Source organism: Megachile rotundata, chromosome 13 (assembly GCF_050947335.1).
Source record: "Megachile rotundata isolate GNS110a chromosome 13, iyMegRotu1, whole genome shotgun sequence".
Lineage (NCBI taxonomy): Eukaryota > Metazoa > Arthropoda > Insecta > Hymenoptera > Megachilidae > Megachile > Megachile rotundata.
In genome coordinates this window covers 5018792-5043375 of record NC_134995.1, presented here as the reverse complement: position 1 = coordinate 5043375, position 24584 = coordinate 5018792, and the positions used below count along the sequence as shown (strand labels likewise).

At 30.5% G+C, this 24584-nt stretch overlaps 1 protein-coding gene across 22 annotated transcripts in view; it reads left to right on the top strand.

Annotated features, from left to right (window-relative positions):
* Positions 1-24584, top strand: part of LOC100878549 (uncharacterized) — a 362753-nt gene that overhangs the window by 286654 nt on the left and 51515 nt on the right. For 14 of the 22 annotated variants that reach the window (XM_076539120.1, XM_076539115.1, XM_076539117.1 and 11 more), the window contains 4 exons: positions 11945-12018; positions 15568-15652; positions 16767-16820; positions 24361-24540. In XM_076539120.1, coding sequence (XP_076395235.1) covers positions 11945-12018; positions 15568-15652; positions 16767-16820; positions 24361-24540 — 393 coding nt within the window. The remainder of the gene's footprint in view (positions 1-11944; positions 12019-15567; positions 15653-16766; positions 16821-24360; positions 24541-24584) is intronic. The other 8 variants (XM_076539114.1, XM_076539118.1, XM_076539124.1 and 5 more) reach the window with 5 other exon arrangements.

Sequence of the window (24584 nt, the reverse complement as noted above, 5' to 3'; positions counted from 1 at the left end):
AATATACTAAATATAATTAATACTATTGAATGATATTAATATTGTTATATTAATTCGACGGTTTAAAACGAAATAATTTTTAGGAAATAATAAGAAATTATTTCTTAACTGTTAAATAGAAAAGAAAATATGATATCGGAATCAACTAAAATATTGTTATTAATTTAAAATAATTAGACTTTAATTTCGGAATTGTATATTGAGCACCACTAACATCGTCGTATGTTTTATCAAATTAACTTTGCTTTTATACTCGAAACAAAACTTTCCTTGATCTTATCCTCAACAGATTTTCTGCTCCATCGTGAACTATAGTTAAACACTTCCCTGCATCCCCTGTTTTCGAAATAAATCAATAAATATTTTCTAAAATATTTTGTATCCTCATTTTGATTATTATTTATATATTTGTTACAACTTGTATTATTTTATGTTGAATCCACAGAATTAGTTTATGTAGAAAAAAATCAAATACTATTATGAAAATGTAAAATATTTGAAAATTACATTTTTCCAATCTTTTTCTGAAATTGACTTTTTTCAACTAATTTTTGTTCAACTGTGAATATTGAATAAAATGATTGATTCACACTCATTTTACGAAGATATTGCAATATTTATCTACTGAAGTTTACAAAATGCAAAAAAAGATCAAATTTGTTAAACAGTGTTATTGCACAAATATTTAATATTTTAGTAAAAAAGATCAATATATCCACGTATTTATTATTTTTTTTCTACAAATATATTAAATTTTTGAAAAAGTTTTCTTTCACTATTTCTTACAAAAAAAAATGCTGTTTTACATAACAAAAATTTACTATAGTTTCGACTAACTGTATAATTTGACAGAAATCAAGATAAATGATTGTAAAATATATAAATTTACAATTTTAATTATTTATTTTCTAAATTTTTATTATCGTTAGCAGGCATATATTGCTACACTGAAGCTTGTTATTAACTAATTATTTATACTTTATAGTATTTATTTATGCTTCATACAAATTCTTTTTAAATTCTACCAAATTGCTGATTATAGATATTAAAAATAGTCTCTAGATTTTTATTTAGAAATTCAAAATAAGTATATTTATTCACTTTATCCATTATGAGGAGCATTATATACTTACGAAATGAGTTAATAATTTTATAATAATTTTAACGAGCAGACTGAGAAAGTTTACGCGAATACAGGGTGTCTCACAATTAGCGTAGGTCCCGGAAATGTGGAGTAATTGCCGCGATTCTGAATAAGATTTACTTCTGCAAAAATGGGGTTTGAAGCTTGGTTTTTGGATTATTAAGCAAAATACGGACCAATCAGAGCGCGAGGACTGCGCATGCATCTGATTGTTACGCGTTAGATTACCACGCGCTGAATTATTACACGTTGGATTACTACGCGTTGGTTTTACTATGCGTTAGTTTACCACTTGTTAGATTCCTACGCGTAGAATTACCGCGCGTTGTATTACTACGCGGTGGATTACTACGCGTTAAATATCCATGCGCTGAATTACTACTTGTTGGATGTCCACGGGCTGGGTTACTACGCGTTGGATATTCACACGATGAGTTACTACGCGTTGGATTGCTACGCATTGGATTACCACACGTTGCATTACTACGCGTAGAATTACCACGCGTTGCATTACTACGCTTTAGATTACCACGTGTTAGATTCCTACGCGTAGAATTGCCGCGCGTTGCATTACTACGCGGTGGATTACTACGCGTTAAATATCTACCCGCTGGATTACTACGCGTTAAATATCTACCCGCTGGATTACTACGCGTTGGATATCCACGCGCTGGGTTACTACGCGTTGGATTACTACGCGTTGAATATCCACGCGCTGAGTTACTACGCGTTGGATATCCACGCGCTAGGTTACTACGCGTTGGATTACTACGCGTTGAATATCCACGCGCTGAGTTACTACGCGTTGGATATCCACGCGCTGGGTTACTACGCGTTGGATTACTACGCGTTGAATATCCACGCGCTGAGTTACTACGCGTTGGATATCCACGCGCTAGGTTACTACGCGTTGGATTACTACGCGTTGAATATCCACGCGCTGAGTTACTACGCGTTGGATATCCACGCGCTGGGTTACTACGCGTTGGATTACTACGCGTTGAATATCCACGCGCTGAGTTACTACGCGTTGGATATCCACGCGCTGGGTTACTACGCGTTGGATATCCACGCGCTGGGTTACTACGCGTTGAATATCCACGCGCTGAGTTACTACGCGTTGGATATCCACGCGCTGGGTTACTACGCGTTGGATATCCACGCGCTGGGTTACTACGCGTTGGATTACTACGCGTTGAATATCCACGCGCTGGATTACTACTCGTTGCATATCCACGCGCTGGATTACTACGCGTTGGATATTCACACGATGGGTTACTACGCGTTGGATTACTACGCATTGGATTACCACACGTTGCGTTACTACGCGAAGAATTGCCATGCGTTGCATTACTACGTGTTGGATTACCACGGATTGGATAACTACGCATTATCCGAAACTGTCGCTCTTGCATCTGGGCATGCGTAATCCTCGCGCTCTGATTAGTCCGTGTTTTTCCTTAATAATTTAAAAATGAAGCTTCAATCCTATTTTTGCAAAGGGAAATCATAATCAGAATCACGTCAGCTACCCCACATTTCAGGGACCTACACTAATTGTGAGATACCCGGTATGTACGGTTTTGTAAAATCTTATCATTCTTCAAGTCATCTACATTACCTGAACACACATATTCTGCATAGCCGTTGCAAAGAAGTTTCCTGGTTTTCTTGTATCAACTATGTAATTATATACTTCTTTTGCATACTTTGTACTATAAACGCGTAGACATTCAACGTATAATCATAAGCTATGCATGCTTTCGAATGGTCAGGAGAAATCGTTAACTACATGTTATTAATATCTTTTTAAATTCTCCAGGTGGTTTCCATTTTTTTTCACTCAATAACGATTCACTGTTACGTTATTTATGAATGAACCGGAGTCATAATTGTTATCCGTAACTGTTTTCATGTAGAATATCTTATAACAAGAATGTTAACGATTAGGTTAAAATTATTTAGCTGAGTGTTATACTCAGGGTTAAATAATATTTAATCTTGATTAATTAAGTTACATATGGTTAATTCAATTTTTAACGTATATTGCTATTCAACGCATGGTTAAATATTATTTAATTACATAGTAAATTAATACTAAATTAATGTATGAATAATTATTTTATACTAATTCTAAATTAATTCTAAATTAATATACGGTTAAATATTTCAAACTAATATTAAATTAACATATGAGTAAATATTTTATACTAATAAATTAATGTATAATTAAATACTGTAAACTAATACTAAATAGATGTATGAATAAATATTACAAATTACTACTAAATTAATATATGTAGGACTAAATACTGTAAACTAATCCTAAATTAATTTATGATAAAATATTGTAAACTATGTATTACCCAATTAATGCTTAAATATAATAAATCACTCCTTTAAATAACTGGAGATTTACAAGAAATCTTTTAATTAAAATTTAAATTACGATTGTTGATCCAATAATTTTCTAATTGAATTTTGAAATAGTTTTCAATTAAAACCTGCCAACTTAAAGAAGTTAATTTTAATCGAAGGTTCTTTCAGTTAATGTTCCATTTCTTAACTGATTATATAAAAATGATTTATAACTTAATGAATTATCGTTAATTAAATTATATAACGATATAATGAATGGTTAAAATTGAAGCTTGCTTTAATTAAGAATGCAAAGATTAATGTAAACTCAATCATATTTATTTTTTAATGAAATATCGTATAAGTAAAAACGAACTGTGTTATACAATTTAACTTAATGGAATTTAACTATAATCTGAGCTACGTCCAAGTTAATAATTAAAATTTAATTTCTAATGAAACGTTATGTCAATAACTTAACATCTTGATGATTATCACATACGACAAATTATAATTAATAATTAAAATTATTTACTTATACAAAATTCACTTAAAAAATAAATTTATCCAAAGATACTAGACATTTATTAAAGATTGCTAGACATTTATAAATCCTAAACTATGTCCAAATTAATAATTAAAATTTAATATCTAATTAAAGACTATGACAATAACTTAACATTCTGATAATTATAACAGGAAAAATTACAATTAGGAATTATTTACAGACACCTTACTAGACATCTAGGATATAATGTTGCTTCAAAAGAGCCATAAACGTTTCTCTTCAGAAATATCATAGTCATCCGTGTTGCTCGTCGTGCATTTCGTCGTTTGAACAATAACGGAAGAATGTACGAACGGAAAGTACAAGCGGATGTACAAACACGCAGAGATAGGAGAAAGGAGATGAAAATAGAGGGGGGGCTAAGGGAGTACGAGTGCATTGCAAATATCATGAGATATTTGTTCTGGCGACGGTTCGGTTGAAAGAATTTCGATCAACTCACTCGTTCTTTACCGGGTATGCTGTCCGTTTGCGTTCGATTTGTATGCGTATAGATACACTCCACCACAAAACCATAAGATCCAAGAATATCGCAGGAAAATGATTCCATCGAACATTGTCTTCTGTCTTCGTTCCCTATGTTACTGTTTACGTTCAACTGTAATACTCTCTGTGACTATAGAGAGACTATAGATATATCCACGTGTTATCTAAAACTGTACTTCGAAGAACTTCAGTAGGAAATAAAAATAAGCTCTTGTAAAGAAGTGTAAGATAGTTGAAAAGATCAAAGTGTAAGAAAGACGTATACAGGGTGGCTCACCACATTTTGCCATCTAGATTTGCGACATTATTATTACTCATAACAAACAATGCTTTAGATGAAGTTGAATGGTTTTGAGAGGGGCATATGCTGGTGGTATATTCTTTGTAGGTGGACGTGTAAAGACATATGAAGGTCATTAATGTTTTTTTAAATGAAATCATATATTTTTTATTGCATCAACTGATACTCCTTCATATTCTTTACAAAGAAGTATTAATCTATTTATGTGAAAAAATCATTAGTTTCAGAGATATTTTAATTTTAATGTCTACTTACAGAAAAGGTTCAATGTGGCGACCATTTGCATCAGAATACTTTTTGAATCGAGAAATTAATGACTTACTAACATTCTGTGGTGTATAATCTTCCTGCATGTGTAGCACTTTTCCTAGCTTCAAAATAAACTGATAACATGGCTATCTTTTCTTCTTTAGAGTACTTCATTATGAAGTGATAAGTCACCGTATCGTCGTATTTATCGTATTAGAAACGTAACAGAGACTAAATTTCACTGTTACTGCATAACAAAAAAAAAACAAAACTCACAATTCGTTTGGTGACTGACCTCTCAAAGCATGTAGAAAAACATTTGCTGTTCAGTTAGGGCAATTCATAATATCAACCAGAAAGTCACGATTTCCTAACAAGTTAGAATTAAAATATCTCCTAAACTAATGATTTTTTCACATAAATAGATTAATACTTTTTTGTAAAGAATATGAAGGAGTATCAGCTGATGCAATAAAAAACATATGATTCCATTTAAAAAAGCATTAATGACTTCATATGTCTTTTACACGTCCACCTACAAAAAAAATATATCATCAGCATATGCCCCTCTCAAAACCATTCAACTCCATCTAAAACATTGTTTGCTATGAATAATAATAATGACGCAAATCTAAATGGCAAAATGTGGTGAGCCACCTGTACACATGGTGATTTCAAAATGGTGGCACTTGAATTGGTGTTTTCAAAATGGTGGCAATATATACATATCAAACGGTGTATCACATTCTCCATGCACTTATGAATTTTCCTGTTTTTACAGTTTTCATATTTATTTTATACAATCCATAGTTTTCGTCTTATAGTTTTGTTACAGAGTGTAGACTACCGGTAGACAAGGTATTCTTAATATTTGCATCTAATATGTGCAGTCGGTTCTTTTATGTTCGACGAATAAACATCACTGGTAGACGTTGTGTGGTCTACCTTCTTGGAAGGCGATCGATTGTTTCAAGTGGCCAGTACGAAGCAATCGTTTAAAGAAACCATAAAATATTGGGTTAATGTTATTAGAAGTTTCTGTTGCGACTATTATTATGTTCAGTTTCAATCGTTCAAAGTTTCTAGCATTAAAATCTAACGCTGGAATCTTTTAGTTTCTGGTTAACTCTTTGTTGCACCGTTATGTAAATATATTACATAAATTAATATAATGTGAAACTTATATGTTACTGAACATTTGCAAATTTTATAATTGATATTTACCGCATCGGTGTGCAATACTTTGAAATTGAAAATGAAATAAAATGTAAACGAATTAATGAGAAAGTATAATTGAATACACACACTAATTCTTTATTTTCCTCGAAATCGACATAGATTTTGAAGAAAGCTTCTTAACAAATTTTGTAATTTAAGATTTCATAATTTTAAAATAATTAAAAATAAGTAACATGTAAACTTGTCATTTGTACGATTTGGTATGTTTAGTATTAATGAAATTAGTACAAATATTTCTTTTCTCTTTGTAAGGACGATGTTTTTGTATTTCATAAAAATATTGAGTATTTAAAATTTATTTAGAAATATATGAAATAAAATATATATTGCAAATATTACATTTTTTCTTCCGTGATAAATATTATTTAATAAAAAATATTTATTTAGCATTAAAGAGTCTGAAAACATTTTCTCAAAATTTATGCAACAAATTCATTTATTCACCGACTAACAAAGAGTGTTCTTATGTTTATTGAACTTTTTCTCTTTATATTTAGTCATATTCTAGAATATAGTCATTACGTTTAGAAATGAATGTCGTGTTTTAGAAAATGGTGAATTTTTTGAATTTGCGTATCAAAATTATACGAAAAGAATTATCGGAAAGAAACAACATTCAAATATTTATAAAAACAACAGTTAATAATACGTCTATTTAATTAATTTCATAATTTGTATTTCTGCAAGATTTATTTACTTTTATTTAAATTCTTATATTCTTATTTATTTTTATAGAATATCTGAATTTCTTGTGTAAATCCGTTACTCTTTTTAATGCGTTAAAAAACGAAAGCACTAAAAAAATTCTAACTTTTAATAAGGGAAGAAGAAAATTTAAATTAAAATGAAATTATAATTCCAAATATAATATAAATTAAATGAGAGATATAAAAAATACTACAAATTATTATTAAAATATGAAACTAAAATTCAGTTTATAATTTATAATCCACCACAACGGAGTTAATTATTTGTTTCACAATTTTCTCAACAATGACAGATGACGGTGTTAATTAAGAGTAATTAATTATTCACTGTTAATCAGTATTCATTTAATTCACTATGCACAATTACAATATTAAAATCGATGCTGAAAATTCAGAATAGTTTACGGACTTTGCTTCTAACAAACGTCGGCCCGTTAATTACACTGAGGTGAAAATTATAATTTAACTCTCTTGCAAAACCAATATAAGTTAGCCAGATTTGTGCCTCGAGTTTTGTTCTTGTGCTACTAGTGTAACGTGATATTGTAAGACGAAGGATTACCTCACTGGAGATTACACTGTAAAATCATTAGAAATAAGAATAACGTATTAAAGTTTTTTTAAGATTTAAAAGTTCCTAAAGTGTCAAATGCTGCATTTCTATATTCCTAAATTTTCAAAGTTGTAAATTTTTGAAAGCCCAGATTGTTTAACAGTCAAATTCTGCATTTGAAAAACATACGTTTACAAACCTTCAAATTAACAAATTCTTAATTTCCAAATTTTAGTTTACCAAATTCTCCATTCTCTAAATCTCCAAGTTATCCTCTAAATTTTATAAAATCTAAATTTTCAAATTATTAAATTTCTACACTTAAAAATTCCCAGATTTTCAAATCTTTACATTCCCAAAATCCTATATTCAAAATATAGGCTTGGGGATCTAGGTATTTGGGGGTCTAGGGATTTTAGAATCTAAAGATTTGGAGAATTAGGGATCTTTGAATATAGGGATCTAGATTAAATCTAGATATAGAGATTTGAGAATCTAGGGAGGTGGAAATCCAGGGACTTGGGGATTTAGGTATTTGGGTGTCTAGGGATTTCAGAATCTAAAGAGTTGGGGAATTAGGGATTTTTAATCTAGATTATATCTAGAATATATCTAGATTTAATCTAGATCCCTATATTCAAAAATCCCTAATTCCCCAAATCTCTAGATCCTAAAATCTCTAAACCCCTAAATACCTAAATCCCCAAGTCCCTGGATTTCCATCTCCCTAGATTCTCAAGTCCCTATATTCCAAAGTCCCTAGTCCCAAAATATCTAGATCACAAAATTTCTAATCCTCCAAATGCCTAAATCCTCAAGTCCCTAGATTTTCAAATTTGTATGTTTCATATTCCTAGATCCCAAAATCTCTAGATCACAATATCCCTCAATCCCCAAATATCTAAACCCCCAAATTCCTAAATTCCCATATCTCTAAATTTCTAAAACACCAAAATTCTCAAATGCCTAAATTTCGAAATTTCAGAATGCTAAATTTCCAAATTCCCAAAATTATAAAATCTCAAATTCTCAGATTATAAACTGTCAAAATTTTTAAACTTCCTAATGTCCAAATAACTAAATCTCCTAAACCTCCAAATTCGCAAATTTTTATGCCGTTTTGCGGATTCGCTTGAAACACCCTTGTCACAGCTGCTTGGACTTGTGTAACAGTGTCATAAACCGTTCCTTTTATAGCTAATTTCTGTTTTGAATAAAGAAAGTAATCGCGTGGAGACAAGTCTGGTGAATTTGAAGGATATTGGAGCACATAGAGTTGTTTTTTCGCCAAAAATTCACGAACAGTCAGTTCTGTGACATTGTTATTGCAACAGAAACCAACTTCCCGGCGTTCGATATTCAGGCCCCACACGAACGATCCTCTTCCACAAATGTTCCGTAACACCCAGACAATATTCGCCATTAACATTTTGTCCCTGTGGAACGAATTCTCGAAGTATAATTCCTTTAGAATTGTAAAAGCAAATTAACTTCTTTCGGAACTTCTGGAATCGCAATTTTTTTTATTTCGGAGAGCCTGGAGATTTCCACGTAGCACTTTGGCGCTTTGTTTGAGGTTCATACTTGAAGCACCAAGTCTTGTCACTAATTAGAATTGATTCCAGGAATGTAAAGTTTCGTCTGGCTGTTTTGATAAGATCCTCGCAATATTCAACGCGAGCAATTTGTTGCGCTTGCCTGTGATTTTGTGACACGGTGACGAAAGGTTCTGTTGCATTAAACACTATAAGTTTACAATTCGTTGCACGATTCCATTAATGATCGTTGTGTTTTGTAGGGGAGGTATACTGTTGTCAGATAACATATTGTTTTTATACATGGCGCTAGTTTTCCTTACATTTAAAAAGTTCCGTTACTTTTCTGATGTATTGTGTATACAAAGTATGCTGGATACAAGCTGTCACGAAAGCAAAGGGTGCAAATACAAAATAGTAACATGTGTTAATAATGTTATGTACATGTGTTAGTAATGTGATAGTAGTTAATCTATCATGTTAGTAGCTAATAAATTGTATCATTACAATTTGAAGGCCTTTTAATTATACGGATAATGTAAAAAATGTTGAAAATTTGTAGTCGCCCTAATTCGATGTCCACGGACTATCTCTCAATTTAGTATCACATCGTTTAGAGTAATAACATTATTTATAATTGCACAAGAGATGATCAACTAAAGTCCAGAATGAAGTCTCCTATATCTATTTCCTTCTTGTCCAATTTAGATTAAGACATTACAGAAATATTTGACACAGCCTTAAATAGCTGGGTCAAAAATTTTTAAGAACATTCACATTCCCAGAACGCTATACTAATTGGACCTATTTTAAACTGCGGAAGTATAGTCTGGTCTCCGTACTGTGGCTCTCACATTAATAATATGGAATGCGTTCAGCACAAGTTTTTAAGGCTTGCTGCCAAGTATAGTGTTCCATGGTACTTCACTCTGACGATTTAATTCTTAACACGTTATTTGCCACGTCAGACATCGGTGACTGACGCTGTAAAATATATAAAACTAAAAAATTACATTGTTTTAATTACCTGGAATTTATTTAAAATTTACTTAATTTTTATTTATTACATAATTGTATCGTTGATGTATTATATTACATTGTATTTAAATATTTCTTGGCATAAAATTTTAATGGATTTTATTTTATTATTCGGCTAGAATTTAATAACGCATTAATGAGTTAAATCCTCAAACATTGCAGAATAGAAGGAAAATGTTATATTCCTTTGTAAAATAATGAAAAGTATATTTTGCTTGGTAGTCCAACTTTCCTCTTTGAATATAACCTCAACTTACCCAAGAAATTACACTGTAATTTGCACGGAACATCGCACTAATTGAGGTTATTTCAGTTATATAAATCGAATCGGAAATTACGTTAACTCTGTTCAATTGAATATCGATATATTCAGAAAATTCATAGTATTCTTAAAATACTCATTAGTAGACCTTTAATTATATTATGTTTGCGAGGCATATATTTTATATTATTTTCCACTATATTTCTTCTCCTTGTCGCTTTTTTATTTAAACCAATGTCTTGTATGTTTTAAGTAACTACAAATTATAATGTTTTACATATCACATATCTTAATAATATTATTACTGTACTGGTAACATTATTACTACGATATTATTACTACGTAATATCATCACTATATTTTAGTGATATTATCATTATGATTGAGTAATATTATCACTATGTCTGAGTAATATTATTACTAAGTTATTTAGTAATTATTACTTAGCAACCTTAGTAATATATGATGCATTATATTATTTCTTAGTAACCACGGCAATATCTTGCAGTTTTACTATCTAGTGATCTTCCTCGACATTATATTCTTTATAACAATACCGTTATAAGTAAAATAAAAATGTTATATAACCTCTACAAGTGAAATAAAAATGACTAACGTATTAAAGAATATAAATATAAGTCAACGTAAAAATTATCAAAATATATTTTATAGGTTGTGTCTATGTTGATACACAAAGTATGTTTCACATCGTTTTTTTATTTTAACTTTATGTTTTATTTTCTCTCTAACTGTAAAACTGCAATATTTCGAACATATTTTACGTATCTTAGTAGCATCATTACTAAGTTATCTTCGTAATTATTATTTAGTAATCTTAACCCTTTTCGACTCCTATGCCGAGTGTGGCTCGACGTCACTTTTCTCTTGGATCTTATAAGAAATTCAGATAAATAGATTGGTTCAATATATGTTTTTTCATTAATTTACTATTTATAATAAATGAAAAATGTATTTGTCACATACGCGCACTGTTACAACACACTTAATGGAGAAACCCTTTCTTGATCTATTTTGCAAATAAAAGGGTTGGTAGCTAAAAGAAATTAAGGAGTGCAAAGGTTTAATATGTAACCTAAATAAACATCATGTAGTGTAGTGATCAAAATTATACTTCCTTTCTATATCAAAATTCACCATTACAAATAAAATGAAAATTACCAAAATTTTATTAAAATAATTCAAACGTAAATAAACGTTACCTTAACATTGCAACAATAATTCCCCAAAAAGGTCATAAGTTAGTAAATAAATAAAACAATTTTTCTGTAAAAATTCATAGGACAAATAAAACGTAAAATGCATTAAAACAAGCGACGCCGCAGCCGAACAGCACTTAGCCGGTAATACCGTGTAAAAGTTAGCAGACTAAATTCGAGGCAAAAGCTTCTCTGAGCTTGTCAAAACACGCAGTGCTTTTGTTTCCAGTTCGGCTGCCAGTTGCCGTTATTTTTCCATCAAATACAACGATGTGTTTCATTTGCAGGGTCGACCCGGCGAGAAAGGGCAAAAAGGCGAGCTGGGAAGCCCAGGGTTCGACGTCTTCTCCGCAGTAAAGGTATCTAGCTACGTTGTCTAGAGAAACTGAAATAGCGCGCTAGAGCCAGAACAACGTACGTAATACGAAAATGCATCGTTTCTCTCTCGACTCGTTCACTTTGGAACGAGATTTTTGCAAAATTTCACCGCGACTATCTGGGAGATAAGAGAAAAAATGACTTAGAAAAGAGCGAGGATAAAAAAGGTGATAGGGGTTGAAACGATGCAATTTCAGTTAAAAGACGTTTATTAAAGCAGCGGGTATTGCTGAGAAGCGCGTTTCAGTCGGATATCGATATTTTTCATACAGCTTTAGTAATGTTTAGTAATTCTTATGTTTTAATAATAATATTTGTTATCAATTACGTATTTATTTAAAATCTTTTAATAGTTTTACAGTTTTTGGATATGCTGAGTTTAACCCTTTGTCGCTTGATTTTTTTAAGGAAAAGCATTTATGAATTCTTGTGAATAATATTAAGAACAAAAATTATTTCATTGTAAACAGTTATAAATATTTTCATTTCAAATTTTAGTAATTTAAAGATTTAACAATTCAGACATTTTAAAAATTTTTAGAATTCTTAGTACTTTGAGAATTTTTGAAACTTTTGAAATTTTTGGAATTTCTGAAATTTTTAATATTTGAAATTATTTATATTTGATATAAATAATAATTCAAACCAAAGTAAAATATTGTGTAATACTTTGTGTCCAAATTATTTCTCAAATTATTAATTTGACTCTCGATAACCGCATTTACTAAAGGAAACATTACTAAAATTGAATATAAACATTTAAATACAAATCACCGCCACAAACGATATAATTACGTTTTCTTTAACCGAGTTATCCGACTGGAACCACGTTTCTCTTGAAAGTAATAGAAGCAACATTTACCAGGCATTTTCTGCAAATTGCTGAACTGTGAATCTCGATGTTTCTCGTTAGCTCGGTGATCGAGGACAACGGCTTCATTCTTGATTGCAATTAATGTTTGCTAATATTTAGTAGTTTAAATAGCTGATAGCTGTTGCGCCAAGAACGACAGACTATTGCGTCTACATAAACGCATGCCATACCTTGGGAACAGAAACAGTGTTCTCGAACCAAAGTATCGATCATGCGTTGTATTAATTCTCGCTAACCATTTGCCACGTGGTGATCAAGAATCCATGTATTATTACTTCTTATACTTCTCGTATGTTTGACAGTTAACATTAAAAAGGAATGACTTATCAAACATTCCTTTGTTCGTTATAAAAAAAATGAATGATATTCGAACAAAATTTCTTTCGCAATTATATTTATTAATCCTAAATAATGTAAATAATGTATCATACCATATTTTATGAAGGTACATAATATATCATATTATATTTTAAGAGATTAGAGTAAATAATATATCATAGTATATCTTAATAGAGATAACCTTAATTATATGTACATATACATAGTATAAAAAATAACTTTTATGTTATTTATTTATTAATTAACTTTGCATACAATGCAATTTTAATTTGACTTACTTGGATACAATAAATAATCTAGTCAATGTTTTGTAGAAGGTAATTGAAAAAGAGAAGGTAATTTTAAAAAATTGGTATAAAATACAAATAGGATTTACTTAATAATTATATTAGTCTTAATATATAAATTTAGAAAATTAATCTTAATAGGTAAATTCACAAGATTAGATAATTTTACAAGATTAATCTTAATAGGTAAATTTACAAGGTTAGATGAATAATTTTACAAGATTAATCTTAATAGATAAATTTAAAAGATTAGTCTTAATATATAAATTTGCAAAATTAATCTTAATAGGTAAATTTACAAGATTTGATAATTTTACAAGATTAATCTCAATAGGTAAATTTACAAGTTAAGTTAAAAAATAATTTTACAAGTTTACTCTTAATAGGTAAATTTACAATATAACTCGAAAACCTATAACTTTCTCATTACCTCTAATATAAACATCATTATTAAAAATAAATGCATCAAGAAATAAGTCAATCTGTTCAAAATGTTCCACAAATAATACAGTTGTACCAATGTCAACCTACATTTCAAAAACTTGGATCATTAGCTTTGTAGTAAGCCACATATGTGTCAATAACGCTCAAGGAATTAACACAGCACGAGTCGTGAAGTTTGAGTGGCACGAAGAATCTTTTGAATGTCAATGAGTCATCGTTTCAATGGAACGGGTTAACTAACGACCTCGAATACCTGAAAACCGGTGTAAAAATTACGGAAACCTGCCAATCGATTCTATCACATTGTGAACCACTTGTTAACAACGCTAATCCTTATTAAAACGGATCAGAGTTTTTACACGGATTCTTGATGAGCCAGTGGCGCGAGGTGTAGCGTGCTATAGTGCGTGTCATAAATATATCAATCTCTCAAAATTTTGATAATAGGACTTGTGAAAAACAATTCTTAACATAGCGTTATTGAACAGTGCCATCAAAATGAATCTTAAAAGCAATACACACTGAAATGATACGTACTGAAAACAAACGATACACTTAATTTATTGTAACAAGTAACTGAAGAAATGAAAATGTTCACTCTTCATAAATATACCAACTGCTAATATTTTGTTGTAATTGTACAACATTTAGTACTTCATTACATTTTTCGTTATTACGGATTGTGTACAAAATATAATTTTGCATTCTTGCTACGAGATTTTTTATTATATTTCCGTCTCCTACTTCAAGATTTGCAATTTTTCATTTTTGTACATTTATTTATATAAATTATGTCCTTTTTATTTTCAAAGTTATTTCGGAGATGCCAGATAGAACACACAGCGCAAAAAAATATACAACAATAACACTGTTACTAATTTTATGAAATATTGAAAGTTGGTGTATTAATGAAACAGTTGAATCCTTTATTTTTGTGTAATCAGTTAATGTGGATGAAACCGAATCTCATTAACATTCTTTACCTCACCATACGTACAATTTTTGTAGTAAAAAAGGTACAAATCAATCTATTTTAATTAACTGTATTTTGAAAAAAATCGTAAAGATTTTAAGAAAACAATTCTTTTACATAAAAATAATAATCTTTTAAACCGGTCATTTTGACTCGTTTGGTGCTTTTGATTTCTTACTACACGATTCATTGATTAAAACAAATAAAGAACGTTCAAATATCACGTCAGTTTGACGTTTAACAATCCTTGGCTATTTAGAATGAAACCAAATTTTGAATTAAATTAAATTTCTTCAAATCAAGGCATATTAACAAAAAAATTATCAAAGCACCGTTTTATAAATTCCTTATTTCACTTTGCAAAATTTAATGTTTCTTGAATATCGTAGTAAGTGTGCATTATTCACTGGTGGATTCACTGCCAAAAAGTAAGATTCACAGTAACTATATCACGAATGAAATTCGACTAAATGAAAAAATGAAGTCACGAGTACAGGTACAAGGTAAGAAGTTGGATCTGATACGTTTACGACACGCACTGTATCTTTTTCTCGTTGACGCATCGATCTTCGATGATACAGATTAACAATATAAACCATCTTTCCGCCTACGGGTCAATGCACAGGGATTAGGGTTAAAGAGGTCGGTGACGACGCTCCGCGGCGGGACGCTCGGCTATGCGGAAATCGTCGCTCTGAAGGTAACCGGCCTCTTCGAAAGGCAACAGGGCTCGTGTTGCGGTTCAGAAATCTCTTCTCGTCGTCGCTGCTCCCGCTTCTTCTACCTCTTCTTTTTCTTCCTTCGCTTGTTCTCCTATTTCTCACCGTGGTCTCTTGCTGTTCCCTCCTTCCTTTGATCACCATATCCACCTCATACTTTGTTTCCACGTTTGGAACCCATCCCCGTTTCAGTTTCCTGTCCGCGCTCCTAGACGCAATCCTATTTCTAGTCGTTGCCTCGTGCGGTGCTTTCGGTGTAGCGTTCTATCGTTGGTTTAAATGGTTGGTTTAAAGTGCGACGATGCGACGCTCCGAACGAGAAAAGCGCTTCATTTCGCGAATGCTCTTCCTGGATTGCTCGAACACGGTGCAAGAAGTTGTTTCTAAAATAATAGACAACGCGTGAATTACCTTTTTTCATATTTTTAATAAGATATCTAGATTTTGACGGGTTCTGATTTTGTGTTGATCGAAACGTTGAAGAATGGAACTGATGTCAATGACCTTAGAATATCTTGTTAAATCTAATATCCTGAATATCTTGTCATCTGATGCGTGAGATTGACTCATTTAATTATTGAGATATTTGAGGACAGTGAAGCCTACGTATCTGGTGGATATTCTGGATGTAGTATGATTATGTGAAACTGTGTATGGTATAGAATGCAATACACAGGAGATTTAGTAACCGATGAAAGAGGTGACTTTACGTCAAAAATAGAAATATTTTATATTAAATGTTAAAATCACGAATGCACAAGTTCAGTTGTATTCTGCAACTATAACGACTTCTTTCACTGCGACGGAATTTTATTTAACCGTTGAAGAAGAGAAGAGAATCGCTTGTTCTCACGTTTAAGCGCGTTCGTCGCATTTTGACGTATTTGGTTTTTGGTTGGTAATGGTATTTACTTTAAGTTACAGTATTTAGGTATATCTCTGGGCATGTCTTGGATTCGGAAGAGCAATGAGAAACGAGATACCCCAAAGATCCATTTTAGGTTCTCCCGCCTACCCGTTGAACCCCCAACCCCCTCTCTATGTTTTCGTCTGGTAGCGATTTGGTTTTTACCCGTAGTGTTGACCTACTTCTAGGGACTTCAGGAGCAAGGGCATAATATCTCAGCGCAGACCATCATACAACTGAAAGTAAGTGCGCCTGCTCTTTCGGAGCCCCTCATCCCCCACCCACCCCTTCTCCTTTTCTTATCATCGATTCTCCAGGCATTCGATTTCATACTCTATTTACAGAAAAGTTATTTCTGTAAAATCAGCTGTATCTTTCCCGCGAAACTATGTTGGTTTAATTCGTGCCAATTCTAAACGGACGAATTCCAGTTCGAAACGGATTCATACGTTGAAACGAGAAGTTACTATGTTTATAAAAATCGGTACAAAATTTAATAATTAAAAATGTTGCAAAAAATAAATAACAATTATTAATTGTTAATTTTATTATTAATTTTCACATTATTTCACATTATTAATTTTCTATAGAACACGTATTTACTGATAATACCTGGCGAATCGAACTATGGCGTGCATAAAGAAAGGCGCAAGAGGGTTTCTGATAAGGAACCGAAATTTCTCTTTATGCTCGCCTGTCACAATAAGAAACATGTATATTTACCTGGCACCTTCTTATTTTATCTTTTTCTTTGAAACCTTTCTCCTCAGGGCCGTGTAGGAAGTATAAAACAGTTTCTGATAAACTTGTTTAAATATTACATCAGTTATTGTACGAAAGAATTTATAATCGACAGAAATTAATAGCATTTATAATTCGCGACAGTTAACAACATAATCATTGAAAATTTGTAATTAACGTAAAGATCTTTTACGTAGTCAAAATTTGTATATTTAACGTACATTATTGTTGAAGATATTTATTTATTTTTAAAAAATATAGTTACAATTTCATAATCTTTTTAATACAAATGAAGATTATTGTATACAAATGAAGTTATTTGTTAATAGAAATTTTTTGGAAAACCTGTTTCTAGTGAAAATCACAAGTGTAACGTCTTATAAGAGGTACCATTCAAATAAATCTTAGGATTAAGTAGCTTGTTTTATTTAATTTTTCATACAATTGTTTTATATCCTCTAGAATAGAACACGTTAAGGAAAGACAAAAAATTGTAAGGAAAAGGACGAGAAGTGAAAAAATATAGCACGGTCCTGGTCTTTCTGCATGACATTCTACCTTCAAACACTTCACGCAAATTCAAACGCATCCGTTGGAACGAGGGTGCGTGCACGTGCGAGTATTGCATGCTATTTTTTCTGTATTTTATATCTTTTTCTACATGTACGATTCCCTGAAAACATAGTACAACGTGTACTTCACATTTTCCATTAGGCGAATGTACAAACAAGTCGTATGCGTAGATGTGCAAGCGTGTGTACGTGCGTGTGTCGAGTGCATGTGCACCTTTGTGTACATTTTCAAATTGCATGAGTTTTCATACGAAATTGTCAAACGTTTCTAAATGTGATTACAGCAGTGTAATTAGTACAGTCGAAGGTTACTCGATTAGAATAATTTTCAAAAGGAATAATAAAATGAAGTTTCAATTTGAGTATTTATTGAATTTTCGAATGAAGATGCTTTTAATAATTTTAATCTTGATGACAATGGCGAAATTATTGATCTTCGTCTGTCGGACTATAATTTGTGTTATATTTTAATTATATTAACCCTTGTCGGTCGCTAGTTTTTTATACGTGATTTTCAGTAGGTTGGAACTGGTTTCGATAAATATACGAAAAATCTTCAGTATTATAAGAATAACATTTTTGTTTTGAAGGTACAAGTTTCAAGTTACAAAGTTAGAAAGTTTCAAATAATTATTTATAAGTTTGTAATGTATGATATTTTTTAAGCAATCTCCAACAAGGAATGGTTGCACAGAAGTATTGCTTTTCTTTCTTCAGACAATTTACGATCAGAACATACTAAGTAATCATTATACAGGGTGGCTCACCACATGTTGCCATCTAAATTTGTGTCATTATTTGTATTTTCCTTTAGCGTCAAGTTGTAAAATATGTAATTTTCAATCTAATCTATCCTCATTGTTTGTTAACGTTCCATATCGCGCAGTTCCTTCTCGAAAATTAGAATTTCGACATTTTCCATTATTGTCACCTCCTACGTGATGTGCGACTGCAGCGCCAAAATAGGGTTGTCGCGTGAGAGGTTCCAACCGAAACGGGTTAATATGCTGAAAAGAAATATCATATATGCAATTACTCGCAGAACTGAAAATGCATTTACGTTGTACGTGAAAATTTTAATTAATCATATGTCGTACTAATCCTAGTTAATTTTAATAAATTATGTGTCATACAGTTTGCTGTAGTTTCATATTCTATTACATTTGAGTATACATATAAATAGCATAAATACATCATGGCATATAATTTGCACTTAATTAACTTTACACTTAATGAAGTTTACACTTCATTAACTTTGTTCATAAAGGTGCACGAAATATTGGTCTATTTTTCGTATAACTGTGTTTAAAATCTGTAATACTTTTTAAATAATAAATCTTATATTTTAAATTACTCAGAAAAAGACATTTAAAATTACTTATTATTACTAATTATTACATTTTTTAAAGAGAATTTTTTTATACTGATTTTTTTGTACTGATATGTTCTTTAAAAAATATATTTATATTTATTTTCGAATATATGTATTTTCGAAATACATTTTTTGTTTTTATTTTCTCGATAATTTTCACGTACATCGTAAATATACGAATAATTTTGTGAGTAACTAAACATGGTTAAAGTATTCTATTGAAGAAGTGAAGTATTGAAAATTGTATTTATTTATTAAAAGTCTTTTCAATTTAACGTATATTCAGGTATTGGAAACAGAAGACCAAATAAATCTTAAAGTAGTATTAAATCAACAAAATTTGCAACTTTAAGAATCATGTCATTACTTAACGATATGTTTTCAATCAGTTCCTACATACATATTAGAATTTCATGTATATGAAACCACACGAATCTTCATTCACTATTCAGTGTTTCACCCGATAAAAAAATATTCAGTTTCAATATCTGTTCCTATCTATCTTTTTTTAGTCACCTATTTACAAATCTATGCTATTTTAACAGCATTTTCCAATTATATTGATGTATGAACATTTTATTTAATTCGGAAAAAGAATATTGACAATTCGCAAGAATTTCCAGTGAGTTTCTGTTGCATAAAATTTTTAATCAAAATCAGAACAAAGGATTATTTTAAATCGTGTAATTCGAAACAGAGATTGACGTGATCAGACCTGAAGTTTCAAATTACGTCATAAGTTTTATATTATATTTTTATGTTATCACATAATGTCAGATTACATATTTCGAAATCTGCCATGGGATATGCAATTTAATATATCGAAATTTTGACAGCAGATTCGCTGCTTTTACAATTTAACAATAAAATAGATTTAACGATATCAGTATCGTAATTATCTCATTTCACATCGGTTTGTAGATTTTTTAGTTATCTGTATTTGCTGCTGTATTTCATAGCGATTTCATAGTTCTGCTGTACTTTATATTACAGGTAGAAATTAATAGATTTCGTTGAAACGCTTTCACAAATTACTTGCATTTTTTAAAATCGGAATTATCTGATGTGTATGCATGACGCTCTAAAACCTGAAAACTGTGCGAGGAAAATACTTTATTCCCAAAATTGTTAACAAATTATTATACTATTATATTCTTCTTTCGCAAATTTCTATGATTTTGTAAATCATGTAAATCACTTTCTGTTCAATGAATTTGAACAGAATTCAATTTTCTTACATCTTCATTCGTTAACACATCCACACATCGACATAAAATAACATAAACATTCATTCAAAATGGAGTCACAAATTGGAATTTTATGAACATAAGTTAAATAAAAATGATATTTCTTGCTGTTAAATGTGTCTTAAAAACAATTTTTAAAAATAAGAAACAATAATTCAAATAATTAAATAATACATTAAAATATTGAGTTTAGTAATAATTCAAGAGATGGGAGCACAAGAGTATAACATTACACAATTACATAAAAAATTACATCAAAGAATTTTTATATGAATTATATGTATATGATATAATATCATAAATTATATGTAATATTAAAAATCATTTTTTGTACATAAATTACATATAACGTAAATATCATATTATAAATTATTCTGTAAGTTATTTTTCAGAAGGATAATATTTATATTTTATCAAATTATGTATGTATACATATATATAATACAATATATAAAAAATTTAAAAGAATTTGTATTTCACATAAATAACAAAAATATAAAATATATACATATTTATATATTTATTTTACATAAATAATTTATTTTGCATAAATATATATATATATCTTTTTTTGTTTATGTAAAAAATAAATTTTTATAAATTTCTGACAATTTTTATAAATCCTTTTAATCACTTCAAATGAAATTGATGAATTAAAAAAATGACATTGAACTTGTCTATTCTTTATAAATAAAATATTCACCAAAAAGGTATAACATTCTAGTAGAATAAAAGAATAAATTAGAAGACTGTTATCTTTGACAATGGCATAATTTTTGTAAAACTGCCAGCAACTTTTAGGGTACCCTCATAAAAGCTTATAAATAGAGGTCCGTGAATAAATAACTCATCACACGTGTTTGTATGACCAGCATATCTCACTTCTAAAAGTGTTTTCATATTCTTCTGAAGTTCTTGCTTCAAGCTTCCACTTTAGTTGTGTTTACAATAGCTAGGTTTCATAAGCGAAGCATGTTCTTGGGAACAAATGCTTGGATGCAGCTTCTTTCAACACCTTATTCTCGATGAATTTTTCATCGCTTTCATACATGTGCTCATAGATAAAATATACCTAAGCTTCCTAGGTGAAGAGTAATTTTTAAATTTAATATTGGTAATGTTCCCCGAGGATCGTTGCCTTTAACGTTGCCTCAACAGTTGTTTCTTGTCACAAAAGAAGTCTTGCATTAGTAAAGGCAGTGATGGTTAAATCGTGCTGGAGAATACACATTCGAAATTTATTTTGTAACACAGAATTTGCTGTTCTTGACACTGTAAGAATTATTTCATTTTTAACACGTTAAAAATTGTTAATAATTGTTTAATTTTTGATACATTCAAAATTGTTACTAACTGTTTAATTCTTGATACTTTAAAAATGGTTAATAACTGTTTAATTCTTAACACCTTAAAAATTATTAATGATTGTTTAATTCTTCATACATTAAAAATTATTAATAATTGTTTAATTCTTGGCGCATTAAAAATTGTTAATAACTGTTTAATTCTGGACACATTAAAAATTGTGAATAATTGTTTAATTCTTGACACATTAAAAATTGTGAATAATTGTTTAATTCTTGACACATTAAAAACTGTGAATAATTGTTTAATTCTTGACACATTAAGAATTGCAAACAAATATTTTTAAAAGAAAAATTATCGTTAGTTTCTTCACATACAATTTTGTCCTGATTTCAACGCAAACGAAATTTTTTCGTTTTGTATTTTCATTATTCATATTTTATGATATCCGTGAATTTCTGCAATAAAAGTCATAAAGTTGCGATCTACCGGTATACATAACACAGAAAAATTGTAAAAGTAGGGATTTGATCAAATCCCTAAGGTATTTGATCAATTTACGGAGGATATTAAAATAACAACTACGTGAAGTGATTTCCCTGAAGAAAGTAAGTGTTTTGATCAAATCCCTTAACTGCATTAGTGAAAAGATGAAATAGTATCAAAGATTTGTTGTACTTCCATAACATCGTATTTTTTCCATAATAGTACTGTTGTTATTTTAACATCTTTCGTGAATTGATAATATATCTTAGGAATTTCATCAAATCCCTATTTTTATCATCTCCAAGTGAAATATAATACATGTAGATATAATAATGTCTGATTCGTTGCGATTTCATATCTTCATATGGCAGTCATGGAATTTCGCAAATGGCGTGCGATTATCGCGATAGCATTTTGTCAATGCTGACATCTTATCGGGATCGCACACTCATGTGTATTTCATGTTCAAAATCATGTTTAGGGCTGTTGAATCATAGTGCAAAATTCGCTCTGAAATCCTGAAAAAGGATTAAAGACCTTTGGTATACGAAAGTGAAACCCATTTTATATAAATATAATTTATTATATGTTTCTCAAAATTCTATACCACTTTTCCTAACTTCCATTTATTTTCAAATTTGGAAAATTTTAAATTAAAGTTAAATTTCCAAATGTCCATATATTTGAAAATTTGTAAAAATTTAAGTCAAAAATTAAATTTCCAAATGTCCTTACTATATATTAACTGTATTAAATAAAATAGTATTTTTAAACATTACAAAAATATTATCTAGAAATTAAAATAAATATTCGATATTGTTAGTAATCTCCAAATTGCAGCACACTTAAATTTCATTATCTCGATTAAATTACAAACGAATCAATTAACGATCATTGAAGCTTATTAATTAATTGCTTTTCAGTCAATAACCGCTGGCATCAAAAGGTCTATTAACCCTCTATGTACTCATTTAATTTTAAGGTAACGTATCAAATTTCTGTATGGATGTTGTGTTGTAGCCTAAAAGTAACGTAATTCGTTTAAAACCGATTGGTTATAATAATTAAGTTAGTCATATTTTCCGTATTATTATTCCATAATTATCAGCAACGTAATGGCTTTTTGCAAATGTAATAAATTAGGGCTATGGAAGGTTAATAGGCTTTCAATTGGCGAGGTGTTGAATTATAAATCCACATTTATTTTACGTACAAGATCATATGTGTTTCATTCGAAATTACATATATTATATTTAAAATCACATATTTTATATAGAGAATTGCATATTTTATATTAAATATCACAGATGTTAGCTTCTAAATTATATATGTCATAGAAAATGGGATATTTTACATTTAATTAAAATCACATATGCTACATTAGAATTTACATATGTTGCATTTAAAATCGTATAGGTATTTTATATTAAAAATTACATATGTCACATACAAAATGACATACTTTAAAACTCACATACTTTATAAGTATACAAAGTCACATGTCTCACATTAAAAATTACGTATCTTATTTATAAAGCCACACATGATACTTAAAATCATATGTTATAAATAAAGTCACATACGTTACATTAAAAATCACATACATTACATTGAAAATCTCATAAATACGTTACATATAAAGTGACGCAAGTTAAAATCGGATAGTTTCATAGAAGATATTTTCCATTGAAGATCGAATGTCCAATCAATTATCGAAAGGACAGGCAGTACGCGTGTAAGGCACTTACACGCTACATGCATGTGTGTCATCAAAGAGATGTCTTTCCACGCACAGTTTGCCCGCGCGCTTTCTCTTCGTCTCTGTCCGCGATCCTCTTCCACCTGTTTCTCTATTTTCTCTCTCGATCTACCATTTCCTCCTATCTCTCTTTTTCTTCTGTCTGCCACTTTGTATATTTACCACCGTCAGCTTTCTTCCACTGCTCCTTTCCCGTCCCTTCCGTCTGTGGCACAAACCGACGAGCACCGAGAGACACTCTTGTCGAGGGCTCTCGCCGGAAGAAAGCGGTAACGACGTAACACTCTTGGAACGTAACAGGGAGAGCCAGGAGAACCTGGCCCACCTGGGCCACCAGGTCCCCCGGGAGCCGAAGGTCTTCCCGGACACGAGGGCAGACAAGGAACACCGGGCGAAGTTGGACCACCGGGTGAAAAAGGAACACCAGGACCTATTGGACCTATTGGTCCCCCCGGTACGCCGGGACTTCCGGGTCCCAAGGTAACAATGACGCTCTTTTTAAATATTATCATGTTTTTAACGCT